We start from the raw sequence: 22,910 nt of genomic DNA on the forward strand, positions 1-22,910 counted from the left end.
AACCCTAGCTTCATGTCTACTTCCTGGCAGTAACCCTAGATCAGCCCTAACCCAGCTTCATGTCCACATACTGCGCAGTAACTAACCCTAGCATCAGCCCTAACCCTAGCTTCATGTCGACATCCTAGCAGTAACCCCTAACATCAGCCCTAACCCTAGCTTCATGTCCATATCCTGGCAGTAACCCTAGCATCAGCCCTAACCCTAGCTTCATCATTATCCTGGCAGTAAACCCTAGCATTAGCCCTAACCCTAGCTTCATGTCCACATCCTGCAGTAACCCTAGCATCAGCCCTCACCTAGCTTCATGTCCACATCCTGGCAATAACCTAGCATCAGCCCTAACCCAGCTTCATGTCCACATCCTGGCAGTTACCCTAGCATCGCCCATAACCCTAGCTTCATGTCTACATCCTGGCAGTAACCTAGCATCAGCCCTAACCCTAGCTTCATGTCTACATCCTGCAGTAACCCTCGCATCAGCCCTAACCCTAGCTTCATGTCCACATCCTGGCAGTAAACCCTAGCATCAACCCTAACCCTAGCTTCATGTCCATATCCTGGCAGTAACTAACCCTAGCATCAGCCTAACCCTAGCTTCATGTCCACATCCTGGCAGTAACTAAACCTAGCATCAACCATAACCCTAGCTTCATGTCAATCCTGGCAGTAACTAACCCTAGCAACAGCCCTAACCCTAGCTTCATGTCACATCCTGGCAGTAACCCTAGCATCAGCCCTAACCCTAGCTTCATGTCCACATCCTGGCAGTAACCCTGACATCAGCCCTAACCCTAGCTTCATGTCCATATCCTGGCAGTAACCCTAGATTCAGTCCTAACCCTAGCTTCATTTCAACATCCTGGCAGTAACTAACCCTAGCATCAGCCCTAACCCGAGCTTCATGTCCACATCCTGGCAGTAACTAACCCTAGCATCAGCCCTAAACCTAGCTTCATGTCTACATCTTACAGTAACCCTACATCAGCCCTTACCCTACGTCATGTCATATCCTGGCAGTAACTAACCCTAGCACAACCCTAACCCTAGCTTCATGTCCATATCCTGGCAGTAACCCTAGCATCAGCCCTAACCCTAGCTTCATGTCTACATCCTAGCAGTAACCCTAACATCAGCCCTAACCCTAGCTTCATGTCCATATCCTGGCAGTAACTAACCCTAGCATCAGTCCTAACCCTAGCTTCATGTCCACATCCCGGCAGTAACTAACCCTAGCATCAGCCCTAACCCTAGCTTCATGTCCACATCCTAGTAGTAAACCCTAGCATCAACCCTAACCCTAGCTTCATGTCCAATCCTGGCTGTAACCCTAGCATCAGCCCTAACCCTAGCTTCATGTCTACATCCTGGCAGTAACCCTAGCATCAGCCCTAACCCAAGCTTCATGTCCACATACTGGCAGTAACTAACCCTAGCATCAGCCCTAACCCTAGCTTCATGTCCACATCCTGGCAGTAACAAACCCAAGCATCAACCCTAACACTAGCTTCATGTCCATATCCTGGCAACCTAACCCTAGCATCAGCCCTAACCTTAGCTTCATGTCTACTTCCTGGCAGTAACCCTAGCATCAGCCCTAACCCAAGCTTCATGTCCACATACTGGCAGTAACTAACCCTAGCATCAGCCCTAACCCTAGCTTCATGTCCACATCCTGGCAGTAACAAACCCAAGCATCAACCCTAACACTAGCTTAATGTCCATATCCTGGCAGTACCTAACCCTAGCATCAGCCCTAACCTTAGCTTCATGTCTACATCCTGGCAGTACTGAACCCTATCATCAACCCTAACCCTAGCTTCATGTCCACATCCTGGCAGTAACCCTTTTATCAACCCTAACCCTAGCTCGATGGCCATATCATGGCAGTAACCCTAGCATCAACCCTAACCCTAGCCACATGTCCATATCCTGGCAGTAACTAACCCTAGCATCAACCCTAACCCTAGCTTCATGTCCATATCCTGGCAGTAACTAACCCTAGCATCAGCCCTAACCCTAGCTTCATGTCCACATCCTGGCAGGAACCTGCATCAGCCCTAACCCAGGTCCACATCCTGGCAGAACCCTAGCATCAACCCTAACCCTAGCTTCATGTCCATATCCTGGCAGTAACTAACCCTAGCATCAACCCTAACCCTAGCTTCAGTCCACATCCTAGCAGTAACCCTAGCATCAGCCCTAACCCTAGCTTCATGTCCATTTCCTGGCAGTAACCCTAGCATCAGCCCTAACCCTAGCTTCATGTCCACATCCTGGCAGTAACAAACCCAAGCATCAACCCTAACCCTAGCTTCATGTCCATATCCTGGCAGTACCTAACCCTAGCATCAGCCCTAACCCTTGAAGCTAGGGTTAGGGCTGATGCTAGGGTTAGTTACTGCCAGGATATGGACATGAAGCTAGGGTTAGTGATGATGCTAGGGTTACTGCCAGGATGTAGACATGAAGCTAGGGTTAGGGCTGATGCTAGGGTTACTGCCAGGATGTAGACATGAAGCTAGGGTTATGGTTGATGCTAGGGTTAGTTACTGCCAGGACGTGGCAAGGAGTCTAGCCAAAGTGCTCCAGGTAGCTCCTATGTCCCCTCAGTTCTTACCTGATGTCCTGTATGGCAGCACTGCGGTCTCGTTTCTTGCCCCACATCTTGAGTGAGTTGGTGAGGAGGATGATGAACTCCCCATTCTTCATGCCCACAGACACCATCTCCCCATCGGGACTGTAGCTGGCACACTTGGCTGGGTGGCCCAGGCTCACCTTGTTCAGCAGTTTCTAGCAAGGAAACGGACGCAGGGTTGTAGACAACACAACATGACATAGGACGGTATATTGCCATTCAACGGTTAACTAAATTCAGGTGCAAAGGAAACCAAGAACACAAACCTATTTACATACAGTTGTTTACAAAAAGTTGTTTCTGAAATAAATAAATTAAGACATTCAATGTAAGTTCAAATGCAACTTCATAACTCAGCAGACCATTGGAACCACATAGTATTTATTTGTGCTGTACCTTGTCGGCCAGGTCCCATATGCGGATGGTGCTGTCGTCGCTGGTGGAGATGAACAGGTCTTTAGAGGGGTGGGTGGCCAGGCCCCAGATCTCGCCCTGCATGTGACCGTTGATCAGGATGTTGGACGCAGCGTTCTTCTCTCCCACCTCAATGATCTCACCATCTTTTGTACCTACCAATATCTTACCCTGGTAGACAGGGACACAAGAAGGTTACTGTTTTTAACCCTTCAAAATCCTAGCTATTGACTCGGGGGCTCGCTTCAATCTGTATCGCTAAGAGCGTCTGCTAAATGACAAAAATATTATATAAATATATGATATTCAATAAAATAAAATAAAAAATAAATAAAAAAATAAAAAATACATTGCGACAGTACATTTATTTACGAAAGGATTGTTCAGGGAGTTGCTTTAAGGTTAAACATCTGCTGTAGACATGCTCAAAGTCTCTTTCACTGCTGTGTGCCCTGGCTGTGCTGAACTCACCTTTCCCCGACAGACGGACCTCACACACTCAACAGTTTGGCCCGTCTCCAGCTGGAACGCTCGGCAACGCTTCATCTCCTGGTCCCACAGTTTCACTGCACCGCCCTCCTTTGTACTGAAAAAGTGCATGCACGCACACACACACATGCATGCAAACACACCATCATAATCATCAATGTATAATCGTCATAGAGGATAGAGGGTTAACCGAGATTCAGAACTATTCTTAATGTAATCCAATGGAATTCCAGATGGGATTTTTGGTGCTAGTGTGTCTTGTTACTTTAGGTGGGATTAATGGTGTTGTCTCAAGTAGGTCAGTGTTATAAAGATATCATTCTGATTGTCAGTGGTCTTGGCAGCAGGTAGCCTAGCGGTTAAACAAATACTTTCCCTGAGTCCGATGAACTAGTGGACACCATTTTTATGTCTCTCTCTGTGTCCAGTATGAGGGAAGTTAGTTAGGTAGTTAGCGTAATGACTGGAAGTCTATGAATATCTACTAGCATGCTAGTAGAAAAATGGCCTCATTGCCAAAATATCCCTTTAAGAGCGTTGGGCCGGTAACCGAAAGGTCACTGTTTCAAATCCCTGAGCTGACTAGGTGAAAAATCGATCGATGTACCCTTGAGCAAGGCACCTAACCCTAATTTCTCCTGTAAGTCGCTCTGGATAAGAGCGTCTGATAAATGACTAAAATGTCAACTGTAAATGGTCGTGCAGCAGTACGGTACTCACGGTCTCTCCTTTCCCCCTGTGACGATGAGGCCGTCCCTCAGTGTGGTGTACATGGTGAACACTGGCCCGGTGTGGGCTTTAGCCACGACACGAAGCAGGAAGTGGTCTCTCCACACGTACACATCCCCATTTATAGCACCTGTGAATGTTAGGTTATTCTGGAGGAAGAGAAACCACAGTTCAGGATCATGAAACCGTTTAATGTATCTCTGAAATGAATTACTACCCATTAGGGTAGACTAAAGAGTTTAGTGTCAAATTCTGCCGATACTCACAGCACCAAAGGCCACAGACAACATGGTCTGCATCCTGCCATCCTCCACTGAGCCCACCACTCCCTTCTTATACATGAGAGAGCCTCCAGCAAGTGTCCAGAATTTGATGTGCTTGATCCCAACAGACACGAACTGAGAGTCGGAGTCGGGCCGGAACTCAACTACAAAGATCCTGTCTGGATGGCCACCTTTACTGGTCACTTTAGCACCTGGACAGGGTAACCCACACGAGCACAAATACTCCTATGACCTGCTATTTACAGTTACAGAGTGATATCTGACAACATTGTTAGGATTAGCGATCCCAAAAATGCCCAGACCAATCTAAGCTGTAGCCTACCACCATCTCAGTGAATATTACCAGGGTCAGAATGGCTCACCTTCCTGCCAGCGCCACACAGTGATGGTGTGTTCAGGCTCCACCCCCACAGAGAGCAGCAGCTTTCCCGTGGCGCTGAAGTTGACGTAGCCCACCCCCTTGGCATGAGAGCAGCGCAGGATGGACAGCGTCTGTTTACTCATGGCGTCCCACACGTGAATGGAGGGGGTGGTGCCTGGAGCACAGAGAAAACCACCATAGTCTGATCCAGTATACAGGGCTACAGTATGGAGCAGTCCAGGGCAATTGATTGGCTGTATTATAGTACTGGGTAAAAAAGGTCAGAAAAGTAGGGTTGAATACAGAGGGATAACTACTGGAGGATAGAAAACACAGGACAGGCCACTGGGAAACTGCAGGAGAACAGCAATAAGAGGGTAAACTTATAGGGGTGGTTTCCCCGACATAGATTAAGATTTTTTGTTCATTGAGCTTGCTTTTTTATTGCAGGACTGAGATTTATCTGTGTCCGGGAAACCGGCCCATAGGTATAGTAACTGTAGGGCACACTGTAAAGGTCAATCTGGACGGGGGGGTTTACCTGGCAGGTCTGTCACTTCACCTGTGGTGTGTGAGCAATGGGAAATTAGGCAACAAAAGAACAAATTAAATCTAAAGTGAGTGCCTTCTCAGATGCTGCTGAGGGCCATGATATTAAGCACAAATAAAAACTAATTCTAGCAACAAACAAAATTAAAACATGTCAATGTAGACTGAACAGGTCCTCAACAAAGTCCCAGAAAAATGCTAAGATAAGGCTAAACATGGGCATTCAATATCTCTCTCTCATATGCCCACACACAAATGCTATGGATAAGTACATGCAAAATACGTAAACGCATAACCACAATAAAATAAAACATGTTCATTCACTGCAGTACAGTACATACCAATCTGTCCTGTAGCGATGACATTTTTGTATTTAGGATGTTGATTGACGGTCAAACAGAGGATGTCGTCTGTATGCTCCAAGTAGAAACTCTGAGTCCCTGAGGAAAAATAGCATTAAAACACTGAGTTCATCTTCATCTTATCATGTACATGCCTTTGAAAATCACAAGCCCTGATGTCAATATTGAGTACGGTATCTGAAAGTGACAACACGTAGCTGTACCAGTGGAGAGGCTGTGCACCATGGCCGTGGCTGCTGTGTGGAAGACGATGTCGGTGCCGTCGTTGAGGTAGTGAAGGTTGTTACGACAATCGAAGCCCCTGAACCCAAACACGTGGTCCAGAACCAGGTCCTGGAAGTACACACATCACCAACCAATCACATCCCACAGCACACCAAACGTACCCAACAATGGTTCATAAAAAACAATAAATGGTTAAAAATGTAACAAGACACAAGCATTTTGCTACACCTGCAATAACATCTGCAAAATATGTGTATGTGACCAATAAAATTAGATTTTGTAACATTGTGTTGAGTATGACATCAAAGTTATTCAGAGTTAACATCAACACCACTGTGAGACAAACCTCGACAAGCTTCTTCTTTTTGGTGATATTGTTCTTCTGCAGCTTCTCTGGTTGGGGAGCAGCTCGGCTAACAGGTGGCCTGCAGTGAGTAAACAGATAGTACTGCCTCACACAGTAGATATATTGGACAGATACAGTATATTAACATGTGTACCACAGAACCAAGTCATGTTTTCTCAGAGCAATTTCATTACAGGGCACAGCAATGCCACATTAAGGATAGATTAGGCCAAGTTATAAAATGTCTCTCTAGTCTGACATGAGAGCGATAGAAACAAAGAAAGAAAGATAAGAGAGAGTGTGAGAAAGAAAATATCTATGTACCAAACTACAGCTTGAGGAACTCAGAGAGTACAAAACAGCTGCAATCAGTCATATCCCTCTGAATAGACACCTTGTTAAGCATGGCTATCGTACATCATTGTTTGTTAATCACTCATAATAGCCTTTACTGTTTATAATACACAAACATTCAGTGTTCCTCATAAAACACACACAGTATATAACACAATATCTACAGACAGATTCAGTGCTACATAAAATGGAATAAATTGTATACATCAATGACATTTTCCTAGTACATTTTCCACATGTATGAATTTTGGCCAGCCACTACACACATATCACCAAGGTGGGCACATCACATTCACAATGTTAACAAGCGTCAACTTTCACATAAGGATCACACCAATAATGACACATTACACCAGTTGGCTGAGGCCACATTTAACATGTATGGCAATGAGCCACAATGAGCAACAGAATACAATTCCACTTAGTCTCTGAGTCAGTTTCTAGGAGCTCTACACTGCCACCTGCAGCACATCTACCTCTGCGTCTCAGTGAGGCTTTCCCTGGATTTCCTTCTCTGTCTCCCCCTCATTGAAATCTATCACTATAAAATAAAAATACTTAAAAAGGGACAATCTGCAGTTAATGTAGCAATTGCAGATTGCCCCTTTAAAGTGAGTGGAATTCCACTCTCCTTAAAAATGAAGTCACTGGATATGTTGGAAAATTTGACTTCCTAGGCAGTTGGTTACCACAGTGATGTGTCCTGGCTGAGACCTGAGGTTCATGGTCACTCTCAGGGGTTAACAGACCATGTAAAACATCTGACATATCAATAGTATTGATAGCTGACACAAAAGCACAGGGCCATTAAAGGAAGAATAGAAGCACTCCACACTGCCCTTTCCCACCTGGACAAAAGGAACACCTATGTGAGAATGTTATTCATTGACTACAGCTCAGCGTTCAACACCATAGTGCCCATGAAGCTCATCACTAAGATAAGGACCCTGAGACTAAACACCTCCCTCTGCAACTGGATCCTGGACTTCCTGACGGGCCGCCCCCATGTGGTAAGGGTAGGCAACAACACATCTGCTACGCTGATCCTCAACACTGGGGCCCCTCAGGGGTGTGTACTTAGTCCCCTCCTGTACTCCCTGTTCACCCACGACTGCGTGGCCAAACACGACTCCAACACCATCATTAAGTTTGCTGATGACACAGTAGTGGTAGGCCTGATCACCGACAACGATTAGAGAGGAGGTCAGAGAACTGGCAGTGTGGTGCCAGGGCAACACCCTCTCCCTCAATGTGAGCAAGACAAAGGAGCTGATTGTGGACTATAGGAAAAGGAGGGCCGAACAGGCCCCCATTAACATCAACGGGGCTGTAGTGGCATCACTACCTGGTATGGCAACTGCTCGGCATCTGACCGTAAGGCGCTACAGAGGGTAGTGAGTACTGCCCAGTGCATCACTGGGGCCAAGTTTCCTGCAGTCCAGGACCTATATAATAGGCGGTGTCAGAGGAAAGCCCATAAAATTGTCAGAGACTCCAGTCACCCAAGTCATAGACTGTTTTCTCTGCTACCGCACGGCAAGCGGTTACGGAGCGCCAAGTCTAGGACCAAAGGCTCCTTAACAGCTTCTACCCCCAAGCCATAAGACTGCTGAACAATTAATTAAAAGGCCACCAGACTATTTACATTGACCCCCCCTCCATTTGTTTTGTACACTGCTGCTACTCACTGTTTATTATCTATGCATAGTCACTTCACCCCAACCTACATGTACAAATTACCTCTAACCTGTACCCCTGCACACTGACTCGGTACCGGTACCCCCTGTATAAACCTCGTTATTGTTATGTTATTGTGTTACTTTTTTTTTTTTTTTTTTACTTTAGTTTATTTAGTAAATATTTTCTTAACTCTTCTTGAACTGCACTGTTGGTTAAGAATTTTTAAGTAAGCATTTCACGGTAAGGTCTACACTTGTTGTATTCGGCGCATTTGACAAATACAGTTTGATTTGATTTGATTTATTAAGTTATTGGTCCTTAACATAGGTTGTCAAAGGTTCATGAGAATGTGTGCATGCCCCCGTGTGCACACACACTGACAGACAGAGTCTACAAGTTAACAGGGAAACACATATTGAAGAAGACCTTGGAGGTTGAAATCCCACAGGAGGTTGAACAGTGTAATGACAATGCAGAACCATTAGTTATACAGCACCACCACTGTGTGCAATGGCCTGGTAGAAATACAGCCCTGTCATACAAGACAAGGTTCCAGCTCACTGGCAAATTACTAGCCCAAAGGTGATATCTGTGATCACATACATAGTTTACACTCCTTACAGCTGACAGACACTACCGTCGTTCTCTGTTTGTTTGAACAGTATTTAACCAGCATTGTTTGGATGATCATGCACGGCAGGGAGCTAATATTTCCAACATCTACTTTCTCCTATTTCATTTGGTAATCAGACTCCCTCTTCCACATGTGTTTTAACAATATTATCAGTGTCTACGTGCTGAAGTGACTTCAATCAGCATGTCAGAGTTTAGTGTTGCCACATATAACACTGCAGATTAAATATCTGTAGTAATGTTGTAACTAACTCCTAAGGACTGATTGCAACATTTTTCATGCTGAGCCAGGATTGTAGAATCATTTTAATAAATGTTATTGTTATTTAACCTTTATTTAACTAGAGAGTCATAGAGTGACGCTGCCTAGCTCCATGTCTCTATCTAGCTCCATGTCTCTATCTAGCTCCATGTGTCCTTCTGAGCTCCATGTCTCTATCTAGCTCCATGTCGCTCATCATCTAGCTCCAGTCTCTATCTAGCTCCATGTCTCTATCTAGCTCCATGATCATCATAGCTGTCTATCTAGCTCCAGTCTCTATTCTCGAGCTCCATGTCTCTATCTAGCTCATGTCTCTATCTAGCTCCATGTTCTCTATCAATGCTCATGTCTCACTAGCTCCAGGTCATATCTAGCTCCATGTCTCTATCTAGCTCCAGTGTCTATCTACAGCTCCATGCTGTCTATCTGCTCATTGTCATCTACCATGTGTCTATCTAGCTCATGTCTCTTCTAGGCCCATGTCTATCTAGCTCCATGTCTCTATCTAGCTTCCATGTCTCTATCTAGCTCATGTGTCATCAGCTCAGTGTCTTATCTAGCTCCATGTCTCTATCTAGCTCCCATGTCGTCTATCTAGCTCCATGTCTACGATCTACTCCATGCTCTATCTAGCTCCATGTGCTCTATCTAGCTCCATGTCTCTATCTGAGCTCCATGTCTCTATCTAGCTCCATGTCTCTATCTAGCCATGTCTCTATCAGCTCCATGGTTCTTAATCCATCAGTGCTTCTATCTAGCTCCATGGTCTCTATCTAGCTCCATGTCAGTGGTCTATCTAGCTCCATGTGTCTATCTAGCTCCATCGTGTTATCTAGCTCCATGTGTCTATCTAGCTCCATGTCTCCATCTAGCTCCATGTGTCTATCTAGCTCCATGTGTCTATCTAGCTCCATGTGTCTATCTGAACAAGAAAGAGAAGATGGGAAAAAAGCCCCACTGGGTGTGAAACTCTGCAGTCTGGATGCAAACATGCAGTTCTGATCAGATGGGAATGAGATGAGCTGACTGCCACCATGCAAGTACATACAGAACGTCACAGAGAAACACGTGGACCTGGAGCCACAGTGTACGCACACAGTGTGATAGACACAAGTAGCCCACTTTACCTGGATCCCCTTGAGAGCAGTGGACAGAACCAAGTGAGAGGTTTAGAGGACAGGTCGGAGTCCGAGGGGACTCAATATAGCTATAAAGGCTCTATGCTCATGCAAAAAGCAACCTGGAGAGCTATTAGCCGTCATTTCTGCCTGGTGCACACCATGCTCTGGCCGTCAGCCTACTGTCAGCATGCTAGAAAGAGAGACAGCTCGGAGGAGAAGTGTGGAATGAGAGAGTGCACCAGTCTACAGAGCGATAAGGGGAGGGGGTCATACCCTGGGGTCCCTGTGCAAATTGTGCAATAGAGCTCCTATGAGAGGAGGAGGAAAGGCACAGGAAGAGAGAAATGAGTCAGTGCCTCTATCTCAACCCCCAAGGGGTTATGGGAAAACAAGGTCCTGTGATGTCTGGGGCTCCATGAGAGAGGAAGAAGAAAAGAGAGGGGGAGAGACAGAAACAGAAAGAAAGAACGGTCTCCTCCAGCATCACTTGGTAAATCATCACTGTACTCGGAGTACTCTACAAAATAAATTGTGATACGAATGACCCAAAAGGATCTGAAATAAAATGTCTTACTCATGCAGTTGACATAACTTCACATTGGCTATATTTTGAGCAATATGAGTGATATTGAGATCCATGGGCTATGGGAGATTATGCCCTTAGTCTATATAAATAGATGACTAGAAAATACAGCCTTTTCAGAACTGCTTCCTGTAGTACCATTATAGGAGATCAGTGAAATAACAAACACTTTTGGATAAAATGTCAAGTATGTACGGTTATAAAAGGAAAAACATGGAAAATTCTGTTGAAATCCCTGGATTAAACACCATGTACTCTATTGAATGTTAGATATTCTGCCTACACACTCAATAAAATAAAATCCTCATCTCTTCACATCCAATGTATGGAAATACCACCCACATCCCATTGCTAACACAGAATGTATGCATAGGTCATACTTACTTGACAATGCCCTGCCTCCAAAGGAATGCAAGTTAAAACACAAGAGAGATATTAAAGAGATTGAACAGGATGTTAAGCACTTACAAATTCGTAACATTCTACGAATTGGAATTTGTGACATATAATACCAAATGGATTACGTCGTATACAATTGTCGGCGACCTGTTTTGGATTGTGAGCACTACTTTTAAAACTACTGGCTGAAATTACACCTTTATAACGCATCTTTCAAAGGTAGACTCAGTGAAATGACGTTGCCGCGAGCAGCACCGCAGATAATGAGATGAGCGAGACACAAGACCTCGCTCTCACACAGTCACACACAGTATCTGCGCATGTGCACGGGTTACCTTCACCCTGTTAGAGCGTGGTAGCCAGAGCMCCAAAACAACTGAGAAGTTGAGCCTCGCGGTCCAATCCTCTTAGTTGTTGCAGAAATGGACCCATAATGCTGCTTACTTTCTGAATCTACAGCATATCGCTGAGTCTACCTTGAAGTGTTTCTCAAGACAGAAGTGGGTACCAGATGGTATGGTTGTGGGGACAAATCAGCATGGTAGCCTACCATCAGGGCCAGATTACCGAACGGGCATGCAGGGTACATGCCCCGGGGCCACCGATCACTCCGGGGGGTGGGGCGACGTTGTGAGCCCCCCAGATAGTATATGATAGGTTCTTCACTGGTTCATGTTCTGTAACTATTTCATGTTTCCTGTCATTCTGTGATGCTGTATAATTGGGTAAATGTTATTCTACACATTATATGAAAGAGAATGGACAAAGTCAAAGTCTTTCATACATAACAGCACTGCTATATGTGACAATAATGGAAAATAGTGGGGAGTGTCATGGTAAATAATGCACATTTTATGGCTTAGAATACAATTTGTGGCAACGCAACCTTTGGCTTTGACAAAAATCAATCATTGTCTCCTCGGGCTATATATGCTATTTACACAGTATATTTTTGACTTCCCCTAGCTGCACATAGCTGATAAGCCATTTATATTGATGGTTGAACCACTGATGTGGCAATACTCGATACAGTCTCAAAGCAACTGAGATCATACCAATGATACTGTATAGGTACTGTATACACAACATATCGGTATCATAGCAACAGATATCACACAGAAGCTCAAGAGAGCACACCTGCTACACATGCACATAACATTGTGCAATACTTTGACAAGATTCCTTCACAAGCCACAAGAACATGCCATCTCATACTGTAACACCACACAGACTACGACCCAAACACGTACACCCAACAATCCGCAGATAGATGGATCACACATAAAACATGCACACGGCATACAATATCAATGGGCTACATCCACAATGCATGCCCAGGACAATCGACAGTATCATAGCAACAGAGGTGAATAGAGAGAGCGTATTAGAGAGAGGACACATAAAGCACACGTGTACACTCATAAAGTGCAGAAAGAAATAACATAGAACTGGGGATAAAGATCTTTCTATGAGCATATAATGTCTTGTTTTTTAATGCAAGTAGTACAGATAGGTAAAGAGTAGTCTATGTCTATCAAACTAAATCAGGCCTCATACTCCATTTGAAATAGTCTAACATGAAAACAAACCCCACGCAGTCTTCCCTTAAACTTCAAATGCTGTCAGCTAAGCACTGAATACCAAACTCTATATCCATGTCAACCCTACAATGACCACCTCTGAGGCTTTACAAAAGGTATAAATACTGTAGATATGAATAATACTCATATAGATGTGTACTGGTAGACAGGTGCAGTTCCTGTTTCTGACACCAGAGGACTCTATAAGCATTCCTGTGTAGACAATCAAATGGTGTTGGAAGCTGATGGCAGCCTGATTAGGATCAAGACTTTAACAGTCTTTTGAGGCCTAACATAACAGATAAAACTTGGGCATTTTTTATTGTCACTGCCTCAGACTTTAAATTGTTTTAAATCTACACACAACACAATGGTCAGGGGCCAAGACACTCTAATGTTTAAGCTCTATCACTAAGTGACAACTACCAGTCCCAAAACAGAATCTGTACAGTTCAGCCATTAGAGAAGGAAGGGACACGTGGGCAGAGACAGAGGTGTGGGGGTGTACCTTTCCTCTGCTGACACCTCCTTCAGTTGCTGGTGGGGCTTGATGCCACACATACCCCGGATGCTGACAGCATAGATCTTAGTGGTGTAGTTGATGCTGTTCTCCCTTGCCACATCACTGTCATACCCTACAGACACGCCCACAGGAAGAGACTCGCCAATTAGAGCAGTGTGTAAAATTAGTATTTGATCAGGATAGCAATGTGTGTGTCTGTTGAGAATGTTGTATGGGAGTTCTAAGAGTAGATTGTGAGAGAGTTGTAAGAATGTGTATATAAAAAAAAGTAATATATATGTTTTATTGTCACATACACAGGATAGTTGCAGTGAAATGTGCTTTTTTACAGGGTCAGACATAGTACTATGGTGTTAAGTGCCTTGCCCAAGGGCACAGACAGATTTTTCACCTTGTTGGCTTGGGTGTTTGAACCGGCGACCTTTCAGTTACTGGCCCAACATTCTAACCACTAAGCTACCTTCCGCCCACAAGCACTACTGTATATAGTAGTATTGTATACTACTGTACTGTATGGATCAGTAGTCTAAAGGCTGGCGTTTACCTCCGTCCTCCTCAATGTCATCGTCTGACTCCTCGCTGTCCACAGGGTTCTCCCTGTGACCCTCTCCGGTTCTCTCCAGGCTCCAAATCATCAGTGCTGTGTCAGCTCCGCCCAGCGTCAGTAGCGTGGCGTCATCTTGTGCCCATCGCACGTTGGTTATATGGGCACTGTGGCCCACGTACTTCTTGAAGCGGGCATATTGACCCTGAGGGGGGAGCAGACAATGCCAAGTTGAACCAAGAGACAACATTGAACCAAGTTGAACCAAGAGACAACATTGAACCAAGTTGAACAAAGATACAACATTGAACCAAGCATTGACAACAAACGAACAACATTGAACCAAGAGACAACATTGAACCAAGTTGACATCCAAGAGACAAACATTGAACCAAGTTGAGAACAAAGAACACATTGAACCAGTTGAACCAAGAGAGACACAGAACCAAGAGACAAATTGAACCAAGATTGAACAAACGAGACCAACATTGAACCAAGAGACAACATTGAACCAAGTTGAAACCCAAGAGACAACATTGAACCAAGTTGAACCAAGAGACAACATTGAACCAAGTTGAACCAAGAGACAACATTGAACCAAGTTGACAAGAGCCATCATTGAACCCAAGTTGAACAAAGAGACAACATTGAAACGCCAAGTTGAACCAAGAAGACAACATTGAACCAAGTTGAACCAAGAGACAACATTTGAACCAAGTTGAACCAAAGAGACAACATTGAACCAAGTTGAACAAAGAGACAACATTGAACCAAGTTGAACCCAGAGAAACATTGACCAAGTTGAACCAGAAGTGACCAATAAAAGTCAACTTGAGTCAACAACTGAGACATGTACCAGCGTTGGGATTAATTCCATTTCAGTTCAGTGGAGTAAAATGTAAATTAACACTAGTGCATGTGTACTGAGCTGTCGCACCCTGGTTGGATAGCTGAAGAGCTTGAGGAAGCCAAAGTCGTCTCCGGTGGCTAGCAGCTTCTTGTCTTTGGTGAGCGAGGCGGCGTTGACGTCTGTGATGTCACTGTGGGTGGGCCAGATCCCCTCACAGGTGGGGCCCAGGACACACGTCCAGGTAGCCCACTCCATCTTCTCTATCTGACAGGCGGAAACAGGAATGTGCGCGCACACACACACACACAGTGTGTTAAACACTGCTTCCTGTTTTCATGGAGTGCCCATACATTTTTGATTTCTAGCTGAGAAAAATGACAATCTCAGTTGGGTCTCTTACCTCAGAATTTCTTATGGTTTGTCTCTTCCCTCTTGGGGCTTCGAAGAATAATTGCTCTTTGGCACCTGAATTTACTTGCAGCAATTTACCTACAGTAAAAAATGTACTTTCTCAGAATCCAAGGACAAAATAGAACTTGTATCTATAGACTACTAAGGAGAATTCATGCTCCTCTTGCAATTACACCATAAACTCACCACGAGAGTCCCAGTCTATGTGAGTGATATAGCTTGAAGCTCCTTTACAGATTCCCACCCTCTTACTGGACAGCACATTGTAGATATCCACAAAGTTATCATGAGAGGCCACAGCGAGGTATTTACCAGCGTCTAAGGAAGCCATAGAACCAGTGGTCAACACCTCAGCCAGGTGGGCGATAATGCTATTCAGTGAAACCTCACTGCATACACTCTTAGAAAAAAAGGTGCTATCTAGAACCTAAAAGGGTTATTCGGCTGTCCCCATAGGAGAACCCTTTGGAGAAACCTTTTGGTGCCAAGTAGAAGCCTTTTGGTTCCAGGTTGAACCCTTTTCACAGAGGGTTCTATCTGGAACCAAAAAGGGTTCTACCTGGAACCAAAAAGGGTTCTCCTATGAGGACAGCCGAATAACCCTTTTGGAACCCTTTTTTCAAAGAGTGTATATTAGGAACTGTTGAACTCAAATTAACCTTACTAATAAAATACCCATGCATATTATCAGTGTTATGAAATAAAAATATCAATGATAAGTGATCCAGTCGGCTGATAGTACAGAGTCTATGTCAAAGGTTACCTTGTGAAAACCTGATGTCAGAGATAGACTCCTTCCTGTGATGGAAGGACACCAGGTCCTCCAGGGTGTCAGAGTTCACCACCAGAAAACTACCATCATTGAGGCCCACCGCTAAGGCTTTCCCATCAGGGGAGAAGGCACAGCATCTTCCACCTGATACACACATCACACACAGAGTTAAACACTTCCAAAATGGAGATACAGACATAGACTGACAGACACAGAAGGATACACTAGAGTGCCTTACAGATGTAGGATCTTAATTTGATCCCTCTTTTGTTGCTGAGAATTTTACTGCAAACCAGGAAATGCAAACTTGGAGTGTATTTGAATTTTAGAAGGCTTCTAAAGTTTGTAAATTTCACTTACATTTCAAACTTGATTTTCCCTTACGAAAAATGTATCAACCCCTACAAAAAATGTCCATTAATTATAATCCACATTTCCTGTTGCTGCAGAGTTATTTTCCTGCTGTAGCAAACTTGCTCAAATGACAATCCTACATCTGTATGTTTTGTTGATGATCATGGGAGTTAATGACTCATTAGTCAAGGAAGATATCAACATTCAGCAGTACCTTTTTTAAGTTTGCGAACTGCCACCATGCGGTGGTTAGTGAAGAGCTCCCATATCCGCAGGGTTTTGTCATCACTCACTGTGGCACATATGGGAAGCAGGGGGTGAGCAGCAAGACCCCACACCTCGCCGTCCATGTGACCCTGTAACCATAGCAATAGACGGACACACAACTGTTAGTCAGTCACAGTTGACATGCCCTGAACCATTACACCTAATCCATTTGACACACCTGTCACCCACAAAATCATTCACTCTTTTTTCTCAGAACGATACATTGTGCTCATATTGACGTGGAGTTTGAGTGAGAGGCTAAACAAAAGCCCCAATCCATCGCATCCCAGATAGCAGCAGCGATTTTACTCAACAACACTTCCATACTGATCCTTCATAACCCATCCCCATCAGGTCTGTTCACCATGGCAACAGAGCACACGTACCTGACTGCAAAGGAATCGTGGAGGCTCTGACTCTGAGCTGTAAGGGCTGCTCTGCACCCATAAAAGGGAACTACCACAGCGATGCACTGACAGTCAGAACCACACATGCACGCAAGGAAGCATAGACACGCACACACACACACACACACGTACACACACACACGGTCGCACACACTCATAATACCAACTACTGTAACTGCCATGTACGCAGCAGCACCACAGAGCCTTGTGACACAGGCAAGAGAAACAATAATAAGGAAGGTGTTGAGATATTAAGCTATGGACTATTCCAGATAATCAATAGAGAACACCGGGCTTTTCGGAGCCAGCCATGCAGCAGACTGTCAGATTGAAAAGGTTGCCTCGGATAACCATTGATTTATTTCCGACTGCAGTCCCTGAGTGGAGTATAGAGGAAGTGAGGAATAAGCCAACACATCAAGAAGCCTGAGTAACAAGCCAGCTCATCAAGTAGCCTGAGTAACACGCCAACACATCAAGTATCCTGAGTAACAAGCCAACATCAAGACGCCTTGAGTAACAAGCCAGCACATCAAGTAGCCTGAGTAAACAAGCCTGCACATCAAGTAGCCTGAGTAACAAGCCACACAACATCAAGAGCCCTGAGTAAACAAGCCAACCCATCAAGAAGCCTGAGTAACAAGCCAATCACATCAAGTTACATCCTGAGTAATAAGCAACACATCAAGTTATCCTGAGTAACAAGCAACACATCAAGCCAGCCTGAGTAACAAGCCAACACATCAAGAATCCTGAGTAACACAGCCAACACATCAAGAAGCCTGAGTAAAAGCAACACATCAAGATCCTGAGTAACAAGCCAACACATTCAAGTATCCTGAGTAACAAGCCAACACATCAAGAAGCCTGATCGTACAAGCCAACACATCAAGAATCCTGAGTAACAAGCCAACCACATCAAGAAGCCTGAGTAACAAGCGCAACACATCAAGAATCCTGAGTAACAAGCCAACACAATCAAGTATTCTGAGTAATAAGCCAACAATCAAGTAGCCTGAGTAACAAGCCAACACACTCAAGTAGCCTGAGTAATAGCCAACACAATCAGTATGCCTGAGTAACAAGCCAACACATCACAGAAGCCTGAGTAAGCAAGCCAGCACATCAAGTAGCCTCTGAGTACACAAGCCAACCATCAAGAAGCCTGAGTAACAAGCCAACACATCAAGTATCCTGATAACAAGCCAACACATCAAGTAATCCTGAGTAATAAGCCAACACATCAAGTATCCCTGAGTACACAAGCCAACACATCAAGTACCCTGAGTAATAGCCAAACACAACATCAAGAAGCCTGAGTAACAAGCCGAACACATCAAGTAGCCTGAGTAACGAGGCCAGCACAGTCAAAAGCCTGAGTAACAAGCCAACACATCAAGAAGCCTGAGTACCAAGGCCAACACATCAAGCTGCCCTGAGTAACTAAAGCCCAACACATCAAGTATCCTGAGTAACAAGCCAACACAGTCAAGAAAGCCTGAGTACAAGCCCAACACATAAGATCCTGAGTAAGGCAAGCAACAAATCAAGTATCCGCTGAGTTTTAACAAGCCAACACATCAAGAATCTGAGTAACAACCAACACATCAAGTATCCCGAGTAATAAGCCAACACATCATAGAATGCCTGAGTACCCAACCAAACACATCAAGTATCCTGAGTAATAAGCCAAACACATAAGAAGCCTGATAACAACCACACATCAAGAAGCTGGAGTAACAAGCAACACATCAAGAAGCCTGATAACAAGCCAACAACATCAGCAGCCTGAGTCACAAGCCACACATCAAGTATCCTGAGTAAACACTAGCCACAACATCACGAATCCCGAGTAACCAAGCCAAACAATCAAAGTAGCGAGTAATAAGCCAACACATCAAGTAAGCCTGAGTAACAAGCCAACACATCAAGTAGCCTGAAGTAACAGCCAACACATCAAGTATCCCCGAGTAATAAGCAACACATCAAGAAGCCGAGTAACAAGCAACACATCAAGTAGCCTGAGTACAAGCCAACACATCAAGTTTAGCGCGAGTAACAAGCCACACTAACAAACACACAACACGAAAAAACCGAATCAAGCATCCGCGAGTAAACAACAGCCAACACATCAAGTACCTGAGTAAACAAGCAACAATCAAATATTCCTGGAGTAACAAAGCCAAACACATAAGAGACCTGACAGTAACAAGCCAACACATCAAGAATCCTGAGTAACAAGCCAAACAATCAAAGTATCCTGAGTAATAAGCCAACACATCAAAATCCTGAGTAACTAAGCCAACACAATCAAGAAGTCCCGATAAACAAGCCAACACCATCAAGAGCCTGAGAATAAGCCAAACACATCAATAGCCCTGAGTAACAAGCCAAACACATCAAGTAGCTGATAACCAAGCCAACACATCAAGTATCCCGAGTAATAAGCCAACACATCAAGAAGCCTGAGTAACAGCCAACACATCAAGTAGCCTGAGTAACAAGCCAACACATCAAGTAGCCCGAGTAACAAGCCAACACATCAAGCATCCCGAGTAAACAAGCCAACACATCAAGTAGCCTGAGTAACAAGCCACAAATCAAGTATCCTGAGTAACAAGCCAACACATCAAGTAGCCTGAGTAACAAGCCAACACATCAAGTAGCCTGCGTACAAGCCAGCACATCAAGTAGCCTGAGTAACAAGCCAACACATCAAGTATCCTGATTAACACGCCTCCACATCAAGCAGCCTGAGTAACAAGCCAACACATCAAGTAGCTGAGTAACTAGCCAACACATCAAATAGCCTGAGTAACTAGCCAACAGATCAAGAAACAGTCAGTGGAGAAAAGGTAACACCTGAAGGCTGCTGTTTCACTGCAGGATGCTGCTGTAAAATGTGTCCTCCAACCCAAATTGGGAAAAATAAGCTGAAATGGAAAAACACCCCACTCTAGTGTTTCAGCTGTTCTCACAACACAACACACCACACACACACCACACACACACAACACAACACCACAACAACACACACCACAACACACCCACACACAACCCAAACACACACACACACACACACACACACACACACACACACACAACACCACACACACACACACACACACACACACACACCTGGACTAGCAGGTCATGGGTCCACTCTTGTCGATTTCAAGTATTTCTCCATTCTTGGTTCCCACCAGGATGTGTCCGTGTCCCAGAGTTATAGCACGAATGGAGGGGTTGTCCTCCAAGAGTAGACCTGGGACACACACGCAAATAGCACTGTAAAGACTAAGTACAGCCGTAGCAGTGAAATCCTCTCAGATCGATAGCAGCAGATAGAAGTTACATTCTTTTGCATTTTCACATGAGGCCAAGAGATGGCAGCACTAACTAGAGGAGGATACAGTGCTCAATGATGGCTAGAGTATCTATTGACCGTTTATGGTCAAATTTCAAACACATTACGCTTCCTGATACATGTATGTGTTTTACAGGGTCAGAGCTTGCCTTTAAGAGAGAATTTCAGTACTTCTCAGATAGTGTTTCTGTATCTGTCAAAGACTTTGGTTGACTGTCAGTTACTGTAGGGAGTGTTATAGAGGTTGGTGGGAGGAGGAGATATAGGAGGACAGGCTCATAGTAATGGCTGGAATGGAATAAATAAAAAGGAGTCAAACATGTGGTTTCCTACCTTTAGATCCCGGGGAGAGGGCTGCTCTCTTGATAGCGTATGTCTTCAGGCACCTCTCAAACATGTCGTCCCAMAGCTCCACTACTCCGTCCTTCCCACCTGTCACAAAGCCCTGGAGGGAACAACAGCAGAGGGACGTCACCCAAGGTACTCCACCACTGACAACCCCACTGAGGAAAACTAACAGTGATGAGGGCCGGATGAGACAGGGGCTCTGACCGACGCTAATGTTCCGCCTGACAGCTTGTCAAGAGGTCGGTCTGAACCGCTGAAGGATGGTAGGGGGTCAGTTTGTCTTGAAACTGAGAAGGAAGTGTTGGATGAGGAAGTGCAGGAGGAAGGTATGGATGGAGGGAAGACAAATAAAAAACATTGTCTGTCTCTGACATTTTTCACAACACACAGAAGCAGTTGGGAATTGCAATGACTTCTACTACCAGACAGGGCCTGTCAAAGATCTGAAGCAGCAGCAACAACAACACATCAGGAATTCAGTGGCGGTCTCCCCCAGGAACGCCCTCCCACATCCTCCTTAAGACTGCTTCTCTGATGAAAGGTTTTGGAAACAGCATCACATAAATGTTACATCTAATGGGACTATAATATTTTGTTTTGATCTAAGGCATCTCTACTTGAAGAGATTGCGAATAAATAGACAATCTATTTGTACGAGAGGGAGAAAACTCTCTCGAGGGAGAAAACACTATACGATGTTTAATTAAAAACACTATCGTGGACTGAAGACAAGAGATAGGATTGACTGCTTATAATCACGCCAGTCTTCATCAGTAACAGTAAATAGCGATATAATGATTTTCCACAGAACAGAAGTTCATGGGAGACAATCCATTTAATTAATCCAATCTCAGCATCAGGAGGGAGATGCATGATGCAATACACACCAAGGTTTCCATTGGTCATTAAGACTACATAGTATTTGCACACAGTCAAATGACAGGCTGCAAATGGCCAATTGGGAAAACGAGAAATCYATGTGTGGCTTAATCATGCTGCCTAATGATGCTGTGTTTGCCCCCAAACACAATAACCACCATGCCTCAACACATCACGTCTCTCCAAAGCTCCTCATCAGAGCACTACAATATTGATAACTTCCTCAACTACAGGCCAATTATAGTTAAACACATCCATAACTACAGCCAGCAGCAACAATATCACTCTGAAATTATTCTAGTGGACAACATAACATCAATTTCATATGGTGAAGTCCTCATAGAGCAGTCATAGGGCGTTTATGAGTCAATGGGAAGAAAGACAATGAAATATTTACACCAAGTGTGGGTGTGGGGAAACCATAGTACAATACAGAGCCGTTCCAGATGAGGATCTTATTATAAGATTATGATTATTATGAGATTATAAGGTTAGTGAAAACTAGTTGACCAACAATCTGTTGTTATCAGACAGGGCTGACACCCAGTAGAGTACCTTGTCCAGGGAGTACATGGCGAACACAGGTCCGTCGTGGGCCTTGATGGTCTTCAGCAGCACGGGCTCCTTCCAGACGTATATGTCCCCCGTGGCGGCTCCAGAGAATACCAGCTCGTCTGTCCGACCATAACACACTGACATCATTGTCTCTAGCTTCCCCAGGTTCCCAAAGACGCCTCGCTGGAACATAAGGCCTCCACCTGTAGAGACAGCACACCATTAGAAACTCACGCATACATCAATTGATTTCCACAAACATACCATGCCTGACAAGACAGAGTTGTTCCGATGTTCATTCAAAAAATGACAGGGTGGATCACTTTCCTAAAGACAGAATCACAGTGTGAAAACACCTAGAAGGATATACTTGAAAGAAAAACAGGGACATGAGAGGAGAGGAGCTAGAAAGAGAGAGACTAATAGTACAAGAGAGACTGATAGTACGATAGAGACTGACAGTACGATAGAGACTGACAGTACGATAGAGACTGATAGGACGATAGAGACTGATAGGACGATAGAGACTGATAGTACAATAGAGACTGATAGTACGATAGAGACATAGTATGAGAGAGACTGATCGTATGAGAGAGACTGATAGTATGAGAGAGACTGATAGTA

The 22,910-nt window shown here is 44.4% G+C and overlaps 1 protein-coding gene across 3 annotated transcripts in view; it reads right to left on the bottom strand.

The window, feature by feature from the left end:
• LOC111951634 (echinoderm microtubule-associated protein-like 6) overlaps nucleotides 1–22,910 on the bottom strand; it is a 101,732-nt gene that overhangs the window by 9,274 nt on the left and 69,548 nt on the right. The window contains exons 19-39 of one of the 3 annotated variants that reach the window (XM_023969839.2): nucleotides 22,287–22,489; nucleotides 20,838–20,949; nucleotides 20,288–20,402; nucleotides 16,678–16,832; nucleotides 16,101–16,253; nucleotides 15,524–15,655; nucleotides 15,327–15,415; nucleotides 15,014–15,190; nucleotides 14,077–14,281; nucleotides 13,518–13,644; nucleotides 11,415–11,429; nucleotides 6,398–6,476; nucleotides 6,030–6,159; nucleotides 5,806–5,904; nucleotides 5,457–5,477; nucleotides 4,917–5,090; nucleotides 4,537–4,745; nucleotides 4,262–4,419; nucleotides 3,524–3,638; nucleotides 3,035–3,223; nucleotides 2,621–2,793 (exon numbers count right to left, since the gene is read on the bottom strand). In XM_023969839.2, coding sequence (XP_023825607.1) covers nucleotides 2,621–2,793; nucleotides 3,035–3,223; nucleotides 3,524–3,638; nucleotides 4,262–4,419; nucleotides 4,537–4,745; nucleotides 4,917–5,090; nucleotides 5,457–5,477; nucleotides 5,806–5,904; nucleotides 6,030–6,159; nucleotides 6,398–6,476; nucleotides 11,415–11,429; nucleotides 13,518–13,644; nucleotides 14,077–14,281; nucleotides 15,014–15,190; nucleotides 15,327–15,415; nucleotides 15,524–15,655; nucleotides 16,101–16,253; nucleotides 16,678–16,832; nucleotides 20,288–20,402; nucleotides 20,838–20,949; nucleotides 22,287–22,489 — 2,830 coding nt within the window. The remainder of the gene's footprint in view (nucleotides 1–2,620; nucleotides 2,794–3,034; nucleotides 3,224–3,523; nucleotides 3,639–4,261; nucleotides 4,420–4,536; nucleotides 4,746–4,916; nucleotides 5,091–5,456; nucleotides 5,478–5,805; nucleotides 5,905–6,029; nucleotides 6,160–6,397; nucleotides 6,477–11,414; nucleotides 11,430–13,517; nucleotides 13,645–14,076; nucleotides 14,282–15,013; nucleotides 15,191–15,326; nucleotides 15,416–15,523; nucleotides 15,656–16,100; nucleotides 16,254–16,677; nucleotides 16,833–20,287; nucleotides 20,403–20,837; nucleotides 20,950–22,286; nucleotides 22,490–22,910) is intronic. The other 2 variants (XM_070434984.1, XM_023969838.2) reach the window with 2 other exon arrangements.

The sequence above is a fragment of the Salvelinus sp. IW2-2015 genome, linkage group LG25, assembly GCF_002910315.2.
Source record: "Salvelinus sp. IW2-2015 linkage group LG25, ASM291031v2, whole genome shotgun sequence".
NCBI classification, from domain to species: Eukaryota; Metazoa; Chordata; class Actinopteri; order Salmoniformes; family Salmonidae; genus Salvelinus; species Salvelinus sp. IW2-2015.